Source organism: Acanthaster planci, linkage group LG19 (genome assembly GCF_054643075.1).
Source record: "Acanthaster planci isolate LZ-2023a linkage group LG19, COTS_SCS, whole genome shotgun sequence".
NCBI lineage: Eukaryota > Metazoa > Echinodermata > Asteroidea > Valvatida > Acanthasteridae > Acanthaster > Acanthaster planci.
The window spans coordinates 5,228,460-5,243,430 of NC_141795.1; the positions used below are offsets into that span (position 1 = coordinate 5,228,460).

Consider the following 14,971-nt stretch of genomic DNA (forward strand, 5'->3'; position numbering starts at 1 on the left):
TACCAGCTACGGTACCAGAGTTTGGAGTATACAGTTATTAAGAAGAGCCAAGATTTTATAGAAGTTGAAAAAGTGGATTCCGTATTTAAGACAAATGAATATGCTACGTATTTAAAAGTAAAATTGGTTTTCCAGCCAAAATATTGCATACTGTATGATTTTCCTTCTACTGGATTGACCAATCTTTTGTTTGTGGTCTCGCAGTGAGAAAAGTTACTTTTTGCGTATACGTTCTAAAAAGCAAGCCCAATCGAACAAAGACTTTGAGAGTTTTTATACCTATAAAACGCAACCCATGGGTAACATTTATTTTCCCTCAAAATCATTATCAAAAATTGTTATTTTTGGTGCCAAATTAATGTTTAGGTTGTTTTTGTAACTTTTCAAAGTTGAAGATTGGAAGATTTTATTTACATGTGATGACTGTAATCCACCATGTCGTTTCCAGGCGCATCCATGAATTTTGGCACGGCCTTATGTTAGTTTTCTTCATGCTGGCCTCGGGGTGTGGACAACTGCCAGAAATATACGGGAAGGTCAATCTACCAAAAAGGTTTAATACTGACACTTTAGCATTACTGGGAGTGCAGATTGGGCGATTACAACAGGATGGATTGGAAGAGAAATCGCACGAAGCCGAAAGCAAGGGCGCCATCACTTGACAAACACTATGGAGTGATAAGTTCTTTGTCCGAACTGGGAACAAGTCTATTTGTGCAAACTTATGTCCTTTGGAATCTTATGGTTTGTCACCAATTATGGAATAATTATTACGGGATACCGAGATAAACAGATCAGTAGAAAACAGGCTGTGACGTGAAAATGTGATAAGCAAGGTCTACGGCTGCATAAACGACAGTCAAATACTTTTAAAATCTTAACGACTGAGATCAGGGCTACTTCCTCACCTTATCACCTGACCATATAAACCAGTACACTAGCTGCCATTGACAAATAAAATATTCTCACTTCAAATCAAAAAAGGAAAACACTCCAAAGTAACGTGATTTAAGAATTGGTGGATTCGATGCACATTACCAGCAACCTTTTCAGCTATGGAGTTTTATAAGAGCTGTATAGGCCAAGATAAACTCGCAAAGAAAAGTGTAAGTCCACCGTGTCACTTTCTAACTCTTTCCTTTCACGCGTGTGACGATGTGGTGAGATTGTGTAATCAGGTGTTTGCTGTAGGTGCTGTGTAATTATTCCTTTCAGAGGTACTGTTATCAACTGACCAATCAGGAATGGAAATCGCACGCCTGAGACTTCCACAGCCAATGAAAGCACTTTGCGCGCCTTACTATGGCTAGTGCAACACTTGTTTCCAACCCCTCTGATGACATTCATGCGGACGAGGGCAAAGACCTGCAAAAATGTATTCCAAGTTAATCGAAGGGTTGAGTTGTGAAAAAGAGTCACTTGGGGCAGCTAGTGTTTATGCCAGCAGTGATGCAGACATCCTTTTGAGTGACTGCCTGAATGAAGACAGTCCAAGCTCATACGAAAAGTAAGTTATCAAACATATAACCGCGCATGAACATTCAAGTTCCGCACTATGTTTATCATAAAAATGTTGCTTTCAATCTGAACTGATGATCAGTTTTGCTGTTTTATTTCCCCATGGTTTACTGAGAAAAGGACTTTCAGAACCAGTCTACCCTTGAACACGTCTCACGAGGAACAAGGCCAAATTAATGCAGCTGTATGCAAAACTGTGTAGAATAATATGTAGGCACGGGGACACGTCACTGCTTGCCGCGCCTTTGTGCATTTGAAGTTCAACAGAGGTCACGTACACAGTGTACAATAGCACAATGGTGGCAGTTTGTGTTGCATGGCTTAGAAATTCGGAATAGACGCAAGGACCGTACAGCTTAGTGGGACAACACTCTGTACCGATCTGTCAATGAGAAGACGTAGGATCACGCCATGTGAGCAGAGGGAGTAACAGTCCGAGACAAGAACAGCCACAGGTGGACAAATCTCGCCCTAAAAGAGCACGCGCGCGATACATAAACACATTGGAAACCTCGTGTTCACGATCGATGTTGTTAAGTACATGTACTGTACATGTACAGTGCGCGTTTATGTTTGCGACGTGTTCGAGAGAAATTTGCTTGATCACTTGGCTCAGCAGACTGGCTTCGAGAAAGAGCAGCAACTTCAGCTGATTTCAAGACTGACTGAAAACACAAAGTACCGTTCATCTTCATTGTAATTCTGTTTAGCAATGGCAGGCCTCCCTACGCATCGACTGGAGGATGTTTTTATTAACTCAACTCTTCGCCCTTTCAAGCCGGGCATCGTCTTCGACTTTGAACAAACATTCCGGCCTGAGGAAGGAATCTTGTGGTTCCGGAATAACTGGCGGCTATCGATTGTGGCGAGCGCCCTGTATGTCTTGCTTGTCTTCACCGGCCGATGGTACATGGCCTCCCGCAAACCGTTTCATCTTCGTATCCCCTTGGCTGTGTGGTCAACGGGGCTAGCCGTGTTTAGCTGGGCAGGTATGGCGCGACTTGATGGTGAAATTCTCCATATTATCCGCACGCACGGCTGGCAGGCATCGATTTGCGACCCGTCCGTCTACAAGGACGTCCCCGGCTTATGGCTCTGGCTCTTTACAGTAAGCAAACTCCCGGAACTTGTAGACACCGCGTTCATAGTCCTGCGGAAACAGCCACTCATCTTTCTCCACTGGTATCATCACATCACGGTTCTCATGTACACCTGGTACTCTTACCCACAAATCGTCGCTTTAGCCCGTTACTTCGCAGCAATGAACTTCACCGTTCATTCCTTCATGTACTCTTACTACGCCATCAGAGCTTCAAGGCTCATTCGCATCCCTACTTGGATCGGCATGGTGATTACGTCACTCCAGATCACCCAGATGCTGGTGGGTTGCGTTGTCAATGGTTACGTTTACTCCTTGTGGAAAAGCGGAGTTGCGTGCGCCACAAACGGCAGTAATCTGCGGATCTCCTTCATGATGTACTCCAGCTACCTTGTTCTCTTCGTCTACTTTTTCTACGAGAGGTACATGGACAAATCCAGAGCAGTCATCAAGGAAAGGAAGACGAGATTGGCAGGTAGCGGAGACGAGAAATTGCAAGAAAAGAAGGGATTGTAACCTTAACCCCCCCCCCGCTCTGTGTTAACGTCAAAAATCGCTTAAGCTATAGTATGATTGCTGTGAATTGTTGATTTAGTGACTATTCGTCCTTATTTTCATTTTATAACAAAACGACTTTATACATTTTAAGTACATGTGTATTATTTTGTAACTGAGTGTAATTTTCACCAGTCTTTGATGTATTTTCATGTATTGCTGGAATTGATTTTGCTGAAATTCTAATGAAAAACGTAAGTTTTACGTTGGAGCAAAATAATTACATGCGTATATTACTTGCGAAGTAAACTAGATTTTTACAACAAAACCAACTATGACATTGAAAGGGGGTAGTAATCGCCGTATAGAAATAGATTGTTTTAAGGGCCTATATATGAATTTAAGTTAAAAAATGGTCTCACTCCCTTGTGAACATTGTGGAACAACGCAAGACGAAACAGTAATTCTTGGATGGTATGTCGGCAAAGAGTCATAATTTATTGGTTGAACAAGGCTTGTGAACATCGTGGAACAACGCAAGACGAAACAGTAATTCTTGGATGGTATGTCGGCAAAGAGTCATAATTTATTGGTTGAACAAGGCTGTCCCGCCCTGGAGAAGCAGCACAGACTCTGGATGTAAACTTTTCTCGTTTAGTTATATGTAACAGTGTGCTTTTTGTCGTTCCTTTGTTACTGTAATGCCAGTTAGTTCACAAACGTTTTGTGTTGCTATAGTTATAGTCAGTGTAGCTCCTGTGAAGTACAAGCAGCATAGATTGTATATTTCAGTTGTAGCATTTTTATTGAGTGATTGTGATCATTAATAGCACTTGACTGTGTAGGTAGGGAACATATAAGTTGATATATCATTAGATGGATGTAATAATCATTTCATGTAAATGTTCACAATGTTAAGAATTAATCCTAGCTGGGAATGTGCAAACCAAAGCAGCTTCAGAGGGTACTGTTTACAGAGTTATAAATATTTTTCATGCATACAGAAGATGTTGAAAAGGACCAATTAAGGAGAATTGAGTGGTCTATGGATCATTTTTTAGATTGTCAAAAAACAAAGTTTTGGAGTGAGAATACGAGACACTGAAAGAATGAAATAAATTTTGACTTCAAGGAAACACGGAAATAAATCATGTGTGTTTGGCTACTTTGGAAATGATTTTATTTGGCACTATAAGCTTTGTCTACAAAAATGAAATAACAATCATTTTAGCTGAGATTTTTCCCATGCAATTAGATTTCAACCTTTCCCTTGGGATTTTATCTGTATTTGCCATTGTATACTTTAAACTTGGAAGTAAATCTTGAGGATGATGTTGACTATCCGGTTTTAGATTTCCTTGAGCCGTGAAAAGGAAGCCGTGCATGTACACAATCACGGCTCTTTGAATTTAAATGTGTATGGGGCATTTGGGTTACTTGTTGAAAATTTACTCACAGGTTTTTCAACAGTGGACAATTCGAGTTTTGCTGGATCTTTATGGAAGATTCTGGGAGTGACTTTTTAAAACTTGCACATTAGTCACTACTGCTTATTTCGAGTTGAACCTCAACACGTGGACGTTAAAGGACCTTAGGACCACTTCGGTAGTTCCTTTTAATCAAAGATCGTATAGCGCCACGAATCGGCGCAAGATGTCCAACTTTACCGTGAATACACGTAAAACGTTGTAATCGCACGGGCGCCATTTGAGCAAGCGATACGCCTGTGCAATAAACATTAATGCGCAGGTGCCGCGGCAGGCACGTGTACCTGGTGAGCCTGCGCCCAAGCATTACCGTAAACTGCGCAGGCGTATCGCTTGCTCAAATGGCGCCCGTGGTAATTACATCTTTTGGACAGAGTTATTCATCTGGCGCCTTCGGCGCTATACGATCTTTGCTTTTAAGTACATGTAATCTATCAAATGTTTGATGTGTTCTTTTGTTCATCAACAGTGCACTTATTAATTCCTGGCGGCAATATTTACCCTTGGATTTATTCACCAAGGCATGGCCCCCAGCTTTGAGGCAAGGAATAATTACCTTTGGGATCCGACTCCTTTTTAATTTCTGGGAATTGTGCTGCAGTTAGTGAATACCCGATTGTGAAGAGTGTTTGGCCTTATAATCAGACAGCAATGGCTTGAATTGGGGCTTCCTGTTAGCCCATGCGCTCCGGGAGCTCCTCATTACATGAATCGGTCCCAAAACAGTGTCGGGAATATTTATCTCAACATTTAAGGTTTCAGTCCATTCGCAAAATCAGCATAAATTTAAATTGTTGGCATAATATTGTCAATTACTGTAAACTGGCTAACTTTCACACTTCTGGAGCTCAGCATATCAATACTATAAAAAGTTGGGCTCGTTTTGACCAATTTTTGCCCTACGTTGGTGAAAATAACTTCCCAACTTCTGATCACAAGGTGTCCAACTGTTATGGGTAAATCATTTGGGAAATGACCAACATCTGGACAATTGAGCTTTGCCAAACTTTTTCGACCAATGTTATTACAGCATTCTTGGCAAAAGAAAGTTAAACCTAGTTTGCAAAGAACAGTTTACGCATTTATGTCAATGATTTGTGCATGTCATAAATTCGCATCCGTCTCTTTAGTTTTGCAGGAAAATGTCTATAAATGCAGCAAAAAAAAACGGCATGCGATTTCAGATTAAACCAACTCCCTTAAAACGTCCATTTTAAATTTAACAAGACTTCTGCAGAATAATTGTTAGTTTTTACGCATTTAATGACACAAATTGTTCTTGAAAAACTATTGGTGATGGGAAGCGCATTATGTTATACCTTCTCCTTTTTATCATGCTATCTGAACATGACTCAATTTCTTTTCATTTCCGCTTTTTTGTCCCAAAATAGGTGCATTTTCACAAAATCAAATCCCAGTCCTCCCGTGACCGTTGAAAGCATCCATGTAATGCGAACACGTAAACGGGGTCATTTACCTGTGTCACCAGCCTACATAATAATAGATGTAAAGCAAAGCCTACATCATTCACAGACCAGCAAAAGATTTACAATGTTAACCATTACACGTGCCATCCAGCTGCGAAAGAAAAACACTACACATGCACATGTATTGACAACAAACCATGCATGCACGTCAGTGATAATAATTTGTGAACTTACACGCCAGCAAAGAAATTTCTTCGTCATCGATTCATCGTGAAATGAATTTTAGTTCTCTGTAAACACCAGCAGCTAAACTTCTCACAAGTTCTGATCACAAAGCAATGCTCAGGATGCTGCATACTAGTTACTACGTTAGTAACCTCAAAACTTTTGAGCTCTTATACTATAACCCATGTACGCAGAGTCTATGCCGTTATTCAGAGTGAATCTTGTTGCGCAGATTTTTTTTTTGCTGTCAGTTTTTGTCTTCACTCGGGCTGAGTAGCTGAATCGACTTTAGATCTAGACGGCTAAGTAGAATGAAGTGCTCCTTTTTACAGGTCCCTTACTACAATAATAAAATAACGAAATCACGTCCCTATAATTATAGCACTATAATTATAGTCGGTTTAGTTCAAGGGGACCAAATCATTGGCAATAAAAGTCCTAATTTTGACTTGAATTTTATACGAAAGTGAAATATAATATGATGTCCATGGGCACGACCATTGACTTGTTTAACTATTTGGCAGATAGGCCTATGTGACTGAAATCGAATCACGGAAATTCATCCTTGACCCGCCAGAGCCATGGGGGCGCCGCTGCGACAAACATATTCATATATTCATTCTTTATTATGTTTTATTATTGTATGCAATTTTTTTGATACTTCTAATGCCTTTTTTTTCTCCACAAAAATAAAACAGAAATGATCATATTGTGATCGTGTCTCACAGACGAACGTGTATATGTAATTTTTTTCTTTTCTAAAGTTATTGGGACAATACCCGCTCGATAAAGCACGACATTACGTGCAATTTGAAAATGATTAAAGTTGGACAATGGTTGGACGTTGATTCTTTTGCCGTTATCGTTGGAGTTATTTGTCATTTCCGCGTCAATGGAAACAGATAACAGATTCGCTGTAGGTGTGGCAGCCCGCGTTATGTCGTAAGACAAGTCATTCGACATGACGTGATGTATGGCCCGGAGTTCACGTACGCCTGTATATGCGCAACCGCACGCATTAGACTCGTGAGTTCGAATACGCTTGCGGAGTGCTCAAGGTTGAAGTACATGTTCTGGAGTACTGTAGGCCTATTAGTATCGTACCAGCACTGTGTGCAGTTAGCCGAAACGCGGCCGAAAGTGTGTTGGTGAAAAGGCACATGCAATATCATTACGAGTAATAGCAGACGAAGGCATAGGCGGTATACACGTATCAGTTTTTCTATACATGTAGTGACATCGCCGCTGTTAAAATGACTGAGACGCGCGGATTCCCGCCAGTGACTTTGCCGCTACAAGTTCAGCTGAACACGACTAAGGTACCAATAGTGTACGCTTATGAATTTGCCTTCGAACGTCGGTTTGATCACGAATGGGGTGTAGGGCTGTTCCAGCAATACTGGACCATAGGGTTCCCACTGAGTGCTATCTATGGCGTGCTAATTCTGGCAGGACAGCGGTTCATGAGGGACCGTCCACCGTATGACCTCCGCCCGTCACTAACAGCCTGGTCCCTGGGCCTTGCCATTTTCAGCTGGATGGGTCTACTCCGCTCTTGGGAGGAGACGATCTACATGGCAACTACGTATGGACTTAATTCGGTGGCGTGTGATTCGGTAGGCTTCATTGGGGCTAGTGGCCTGTGGGCGTGGCTGTTTGCTGTCAGTAAGCTGGTTGAGTTTGGAGACACGGCGTTCATCGTTCTACGCAAACAGAACCTGATCTTCCTACATTGGTATCACCACATCACTGTTCTTCTCTACACGTGGTTCAGCTATGCTTACTACACGTCAACAGGGAGATGTTTCCTGCTCATGAACTACACGGTTCATGCTTTCATGTACACCTACTACGCTCTCAAAGCCTCTCGGATCGTTCGTATTCCCCGCAGGGTTAGCGTTTGTATCACCGTGCTCCAAATCACGCAGATGTTCACGGGGATTCTCGTCAATCTCTACGCCCACGTGGTACTGAAGCGAGGTGACACATGCGCAGTTAGTCGGCGCAACTTAGAGGCGTCATTCGTCATGTATGTGAGCTACTTCGTTCTCTTTGCACACTATTTCTACCTCGCCTACTTCGTCAAGAAAGAAGGAAAACTAGAGACTAAATCCAGTGGCAGGAAAACTGACGAGCATCCTTCAGATGTACAACACGAAGCTGAACTAAAGAAGACCCGATAGTTACGACATTAATATTCACTGAAATAATTATAAGTAGAGACTTACAGATAAAGATGCTTTGAAATAGTCACGATACTTCCGTTTTATCAATTCCAGATTGATTTTCAATACTTATAAACATTAGGGAGAAACATAACTTGAAACAAAACTACTGCTGAAAGATTACTGGACAATATAACATGTTATTTTCTTTAACTTTAGTCGATTTTCCTGGAAACAAATCCCAAAATGCAACAGCTAATAGGGGAAAACATATCAAACGATCTAGCACAGGAAGTTTGACATTGATTTACAATCATAATAACGTGATTATTGTTGAATTTGTAGAGAATTTTAAAGCAACCATCGGCACAAATCTGAACGTACCTTTTACCAGTACGGATTTGCAGGATGTTTTTAAAGTAATCTCAGTGAAAATAATGAAATTACGAGTCTTTAAAATAAAAGAGTGCAGCACTAAAAGAGTGCATTGTTTCTCCTGGTCAGATATTTAAGGCATAGTGCACCACAAACACTGTGCCAATAATTTCTTCTACAACCAAAGAACGACCTCATTGTATCGGTATTGTATCATCGTAAAACTAACAATCTTTTATTGCCAAGTTATTTACACCCTGCAAGGTTTAAGTTCCCACACTGAAACAGCAAGGACATAATATGTTATACACGATGCAATTGCTGACAAAATGGAAGTACGGCTTTTATATTGGTAACAGACCAGGAGGCGGCGGATTGGGTCTCACGGTCACGATAAGACTTCGCATGGGAGAAATAAAAGGCCACTTCCGAATTATTCGGCTGCGTATGGAAACAGAGCCTGGAGGTTGACAATTGCATGATGCTACACTTCCAGAAACTTAACGTGAAAAGATTTTTAGAGAGATTTTTCGTTCGTTTTCTTACTATTTATAAAAATCACCTCCGGAAAAGGCCCTTATAAAATATTTACTAGCATATTCCTTTATGCAATTTGAAATACTGCCTGACCTGAAAGTGACATATTGTACCAAAAATTGACGCACCACGTCCCCCAAAATCAAAATGAGTGACGACCAGTGTAGCTCGGTGTAAACAATTTTTGGTGAAGACCTATTTTAGTAAGGCGTCAAAGATATAAGTACATTGACCACAATTATGATCCTCTTGACGAAAGGGGAAAATACAAAAATACCGGTTGACTTTACGCGTGTTCTCATTTACATGACCTCAGTATTAAAAGGGGAAACAAAACAGAATTTAAAAATACAAAAAGCATTACTATTTAGAAATGCAGAAAAGGTTTTAAAAATCCTGAAACGGGGTCAATTTTTTTTCTCGTTGCCGTAAACGGATTACAAATGACATCTATTCTGTGCCCAATTTGGCACGGGTTTTCAAGTGACCTGGTGGCTCTGTCCTTCACAAATGTACCACACTGAAGTTGAATAAGGAAATCATTGGCACTGGCCAGTAATTCTGATTTGAAGAATATTTATTCAAAGACTTTTAACATTGTTTAACAATGCATATCATCAACACGTTCCGTTAATATTAGAACATGATTAGTCGACCCCATAAAGTGTTAAAACAAGTACTTTTAACACAGCCATTACAGTTATAAAAAGGGCATTAAACAAATCACCTGAGATTTTAATAGTAGATTAATTCAGTAAAAATATTTCCATAAAAACAGGAAAAGTACAGAATAGAAGAGTGATTGGGCAAGGCACATGACACAAAGAACATTGTGGCAATATACGTGTACATGTGTATTAAATTTTAACATTAACATACATTGGAACATTCAATTTTGATGATCCATTTAAATGAAACAATTATAACAAAACATGTTGTCTGCAGGCCAAATGAACAATTTCATCCAAAATAAAACACAAAATTCCAACTTTTCCTACATTTTCACTTCTGTCCAAGGAATTTTCATGCCCCTTCCTGAATTATGAAACACTTTAGACCAGTATCACAAATACGCCACACTAATATAATACCACACCATAAAATTTGTGTCAATCTTTCATAGAAGTTCGCTGACTTCATTTGAACTATTGACAGGCCAAATATTTATATTTGTTTTTGTCATATTCTACAGTCAAAAACAATGTATGTGGAACATACAACATCAACTGTCTCAAAAAGTGCAAGTCATGACGAGTGAGTCAACAGGTGAACAAAAGAGGTGCACCCATCCCCCCTTATTTAAGCTAACAACTTGTCCAGCTGTCTGGCAAACAACTTCTGTGTACAAGTAGGCAAAGTTTGCTTGGTAAACTTCGTAGATCAAAGAAAGTACATCTCCGACAGGGACATTAATCCCCAGGAGGAAAGATAGGGGTATAAATGTATCCCCCCCAGTTAACAAGGGGAAATGGATTATTGGATCATTTCCCTCCAACCCCAACCCCCCACTTTTTGTGGCGAGCAGAAAAAGATTTTGAGGTATTTTTTAAACTTCTTAAAGTACTGAAAAAGGGAGACAAATACAAAAGCTTTAAATATGCCATTTGATATCACATCAAGTATACATTAGGTGTACACGTACATTATGAAAAGCATCCCCTAGTGTCACGTGGTGTCCAGTGATTCCCCCCCCACTCTTTTCCAATTTCCCACTGCTAGGCAAGTTTTTGGTTTAAGCCGTCTCCCATCCTCCCCACTCCCTGGCATAGATTTATGCCACTGATCTCAAAAGATCCATTTTGTCATATCCCTCTCAGTTTATTCAACCGGCAATGTGATACGTACTATACATACGAAAAATATTCCTCTGCCTTCAGTTGTTGGAGGACTTACATTGTAATTTCCCGTGCAACTCAATCTGTTCCATCATTTGTCTAAAAGTGGCAAATAGCTGGCTTTTTCCACCAACCCTTTTTTGGTAAATTCTAAATGTGAGTTATTGTACATACCAGAATCCAAAACAACATAATTGGTGAATTTTTTGAATACTGACTGAGAATCATGTATTGCAACTAAAATAAATGTTTTAAAATCAAGATTGAGTAATCTTCATAACAGTATTCTGGTTTGAAGAATGGCATTTTGACATCATTGTGATTTAATTAGTTCTTTGGGTTTTTTCAAACGCAGAAATGCAGCGAAATAGAAATTTCCAAACAGGAAGATCATGGTCAGGCAAAAGAATATGGAGTAGCCACAGAAACCATGATACTGGTAACCAGTGATGCAATGAACCAGAATAATTAGGAATTGGGTGATCTGAATCTGGGTCATCTGCTTCTTCCAAGACGGTGGGTTGTCAGGGTTTGCAGCGCAGCGACCGTAGTAGAAATAAAGACAGACATGGACGAGTGAGTTTAGACATAAGGAGAATGCAACAGCAGCCCAGGGAGTAAGTAGATACGAAAACTCAGCAAGGTTGATCATACTACCATGGTGGTAGACATGCAGGAAGGAAATTTGTCGGCGTTTGTGACGCAAGATCATGAAGATGGTGTCTAGGAGCTCAATGTATTTCGCTATGCGATAGAGGAGGAAGGCATATTCAAGCACCGGTGTGGTTTCCATGCGAAAGACCGAACCAATGTCTGCCATGCCGTATGCAAACATGGCAAAGGTGCCAACGCTAAGGAGGCTGCAACCGTAGTTATACATTACCAGGATCTACAGCAACAATTGTTAGGACAAGAAGTTGTAAGTTTGTTTGTAAGGGAAATATAACAGAAGGTTTCATATGCACACCATTTCACCACTCTCCAAGTTTCTCTATGTAGCATTTATTTCTTAACTGCCTGCTGTATGTACAAGTACATGTACATGCAGCTTCAGACACATGCAACATGGGTCAGGTGCTCGAGATTTCCCCTTTCTACACTTTACCAAGTTCTAGCAACTCTGTATGTACATTTATTGTGTGTTTAGCAAAGTGGGAGGAGGTTATAATCTGGGTGAAAAGACTTTTATACAGATATTACACTTGTTAAATCTCAGGCTCATGATCCTCATTTATAACACATTTTTCAGATAACCACAAACTTCACAGTTATGGGATAGCTCACTACAAATACAGTCTAAGCAACTGACATGGTGATCCTCTCTCTACAATGTCTAGAACTTCTTCCATGATACAAACAGAACTTACCGGTCTGAAGTCCATAGGTTTTGTCACTTTTTGGTAAAGCGGCGATAGAAAGACCATGAACAGATAGCCGATCATCACAGGAAATGAGTTGAGACTTATGAAAACATTCAGCACCTTCAGAATACCCATTGTGAGCCTTGGAATGTTGGATCTGGGGTTTCAAAATAATAACACACAAATGTCAGTGTGGCAGGACATGTGTGTGTAAGTCACTTTATAAGGCACCAGGTATTATGTTGGTGCAAGAAAAAGCTGCCACTTGGTCCTTAGGCTGGCTCTGTACCATATGAAAGATACATGTAGCTCAAAATAACATTTGGTACCTTTTGGTCTGGGAACCAGACTAATACTTGCAATGCCAGATTTTGTACTTGGATATATGTATAATTATAATAAATCGCCACCATTTTCCGTTAGAAGTAAGTAGCTGTGATGTAGACCTATATACAAGTATTCTTTCACAGAGTAGGGCATGTAAGAAAACAGTTTCTTTGCTCCGTCTTTGATTCTACTAACATGTCACCCCAAGGATAGATGTTTTATTCCAATTTAGGCAAGCATCCATGAAACAATTCTAGGCAAACATAAGAAATACATAGAGTTTCAGCCAAACTGTGAAAAAGTGTTATTAAACATTTTAAAACTTTACCGATGGCAGGACATATTGATGTCCCGGATGTCATTCACCAATGGAAATGTGATGTGTGTAACTGTTACTAGAGTCATCTGTTCTTTGCTCTATGGTTGAGTTGACTAAGTCCAACTTACGCTACCTGTATTTCCTTCACATGTAACCTAATGTTAACCACCACCAGTAACCGGTCACTTCGGTACCTTGCCAATCGGCACTTGCCAACTCGTCATCTTGCCAATTCAGCACCCACCAACTCCGCACCTTTGCAATAGCCAACTCGGCACCTTATACAATATATTTTGGTAAGATTTCTAGCCGAGTATTGTCCTCGCACTGTGACTCTTTTGGGCAGCTTGTAAAAAATCATGGAAAGCCGTAAATCAATAAAAAATTGTCAGGTCAGTACTTTCACAGCTTCACTCACAACATAATAGCACTGCAATTTGAAATATCTTTTGTCATACTCTACAGTCATCAAAATTCTTGAATCAAATGAACATGTCGAATAGAACCAATTTTAAGAGTCTCCAATATTTAAAAATTCACTGATATGAAATTCTCATTTTTTTTCGAATGAGCAAAGGTGATGCAACTGGGATTTTTCATGCTTGGTTTATGATGAACGATTACACTTCTTTTGAAAGATTTACTGGATGTGATTGATTTGTCCTTTAATTCGAGTGTTCATTGGAAGATGTACATTTTATGCGGGATGTGCATCTGCACGTTCAAACAGGCATTTGACGCCCGCGAATGTGATAAAAAAATTGTAGTGTTTGCATAATATAATAAAACCTCCCTATTATGGCCAGGATGAGGCAAGGTTATTTTTCTTCTTTTTGAAATTAAAGTCAGACTTTTATTTCAAATATGGGTTTCCTTCAATCTTCCTCTTTGCATGTGAACCTCTTGTTTCTTTGTGAATTTCTTTGTCGGTTTTGTTGTAGTAATTGGGTTACCAAAATCAACAACAACAAAATTTCAGTATAATTATTACATTTACTAAGCTCATTTACAGAATAAGGACCAATTGGTTGCAAGAGTTGGTGCCAATGATCGTCAGATGCCAGGTCGGTCAGGTGCCAAGTCAGTCAGGTGCCGAGTTAGGAAATGCAGACCCGAGGCAAAATTTAGGTGCCGAGTACTAGTTGGCTACATGTACATGTAGGTACCGACTAGGTGCTGAGTTTGAAAGGTGCCGAGTTGACGAGGTACCGAGTTGGCAAAGTGCCGAAGTGACCAACATTCCCACCACCGGATTAAGGCTGTCACAACTCTCTCATTTTCAAGCATTTCAACTCAATCAAGCATGTCAGTGTCACCTGTCACTGTCAGTGTCAAGTTGGTCGTCTGCTAAAAATCGCAAGAAAATGGTGCAAAGCATTTAGCACGGCACAGTATACAAATGAGCAATGTAATTTGCATTATACAGTTTGCAAATGTGCTGACCCAGGCCTACCAATATTTGTTCACTTCTGTGGAAAAAGTGCTGCACTTTTTTCGTGTTTCCCCTCGCTCACGTCTCTCGCCTCAATCCATGCAGTCCGACCCTAAATTGTCTGATTCCCTCCTCTTACGTAAGGTATTTCATGAGAAACAAGGGTTTTCTGCGCCACCCGACTTATTAAAACCTTCGCGTATAGAGGGCGCTATGTAGTTTACATTGATTGTTAGTGACTAGAAAGCTTGTACTTTGTACTTGCAGGACTTTCATTTTTGCAGAACTTGCAGGAAATAAGTTCATCAAGTTGTATTTTGGTGCTCTAGCCGAAGAAAAAACGGTTAGTAGTGTAGTATAGAACATGAA

The 14,971-nt window shown here is 40.2% G+C and overlaps 1 protein-coding gene and 2 pseudogenes across 2 annotated transcripts; 2 read left to right on the forward strand and 1 right to left on the reverse strand.

Moving 5' to 3' along the window:
- Positions 1-1,165: 1,165 nt before the first annotated feature.
- LOC110990414 (very long chain fatty acid elongase 6 pseudogene) lies at positions 1,166-4,260 on the forward strand (annotated as a pseudogene). The gene is made up of 2 exons (XR_015423399.1): positions 1,166-1,507; positions 1,639-4,260. The product of XR_015423399.1 is annotated as a very long chain fatty acid elongase 6 pseudogene (transcript).
- A 2,448-nt stretch (positions 4,261-6,708) lies between these two features.
- Positions 6,709-8,901, forward strand: LOC147795971 (very long chain fatty acid elongase 6 pseudogene; annotated as a pseudogene).
- Positions 8,902-9,887: 986 nt separating this feature from the next.
- Positions 9,888-14,793, reverse strand: LOC147795972 (very long chain fatty acid elongase 4-like). Its single transcript, XM_087130095.1, has 3 exons — positions 14,624-14,793; positions 12,531-12,681; positions 9,888-12,052 (listed from the first exon to the last, which is right to left on the reverse strand). Exons 2-3 carry the CDS (start codon positions 12,657-12,659, stop codon positions 11,477-11,479), a joined length of 705 nt encoding a protein of 234 aa, XP_086986221.1. The 5' UTR covers positions 12,660-12,681; positions 14,624-14,793; the 3' UTR covers positions 9,888-11,476.
- Between the last annotated feature and the right edge of the window lie 178 nt (positions 14,794-14,971).

Excerpts from the sequence above, each read along its gene's own strand:
- LOC147795972 (XM_087130095.1), bottom strand. The coding sequence starts at position 12,659 with ATGGGTATTCTGAAGGTGCTGAATGTTTTCATAAGTCTCAACTCATTT. Across the intron at positions 12,053-12,530 it reads AACCTATGGACTTCAGACCG|ATCCTGGTAATGTATAACTA; the intron begins GTAAGTTCTGTT and ends TTGTTGCTGTAG.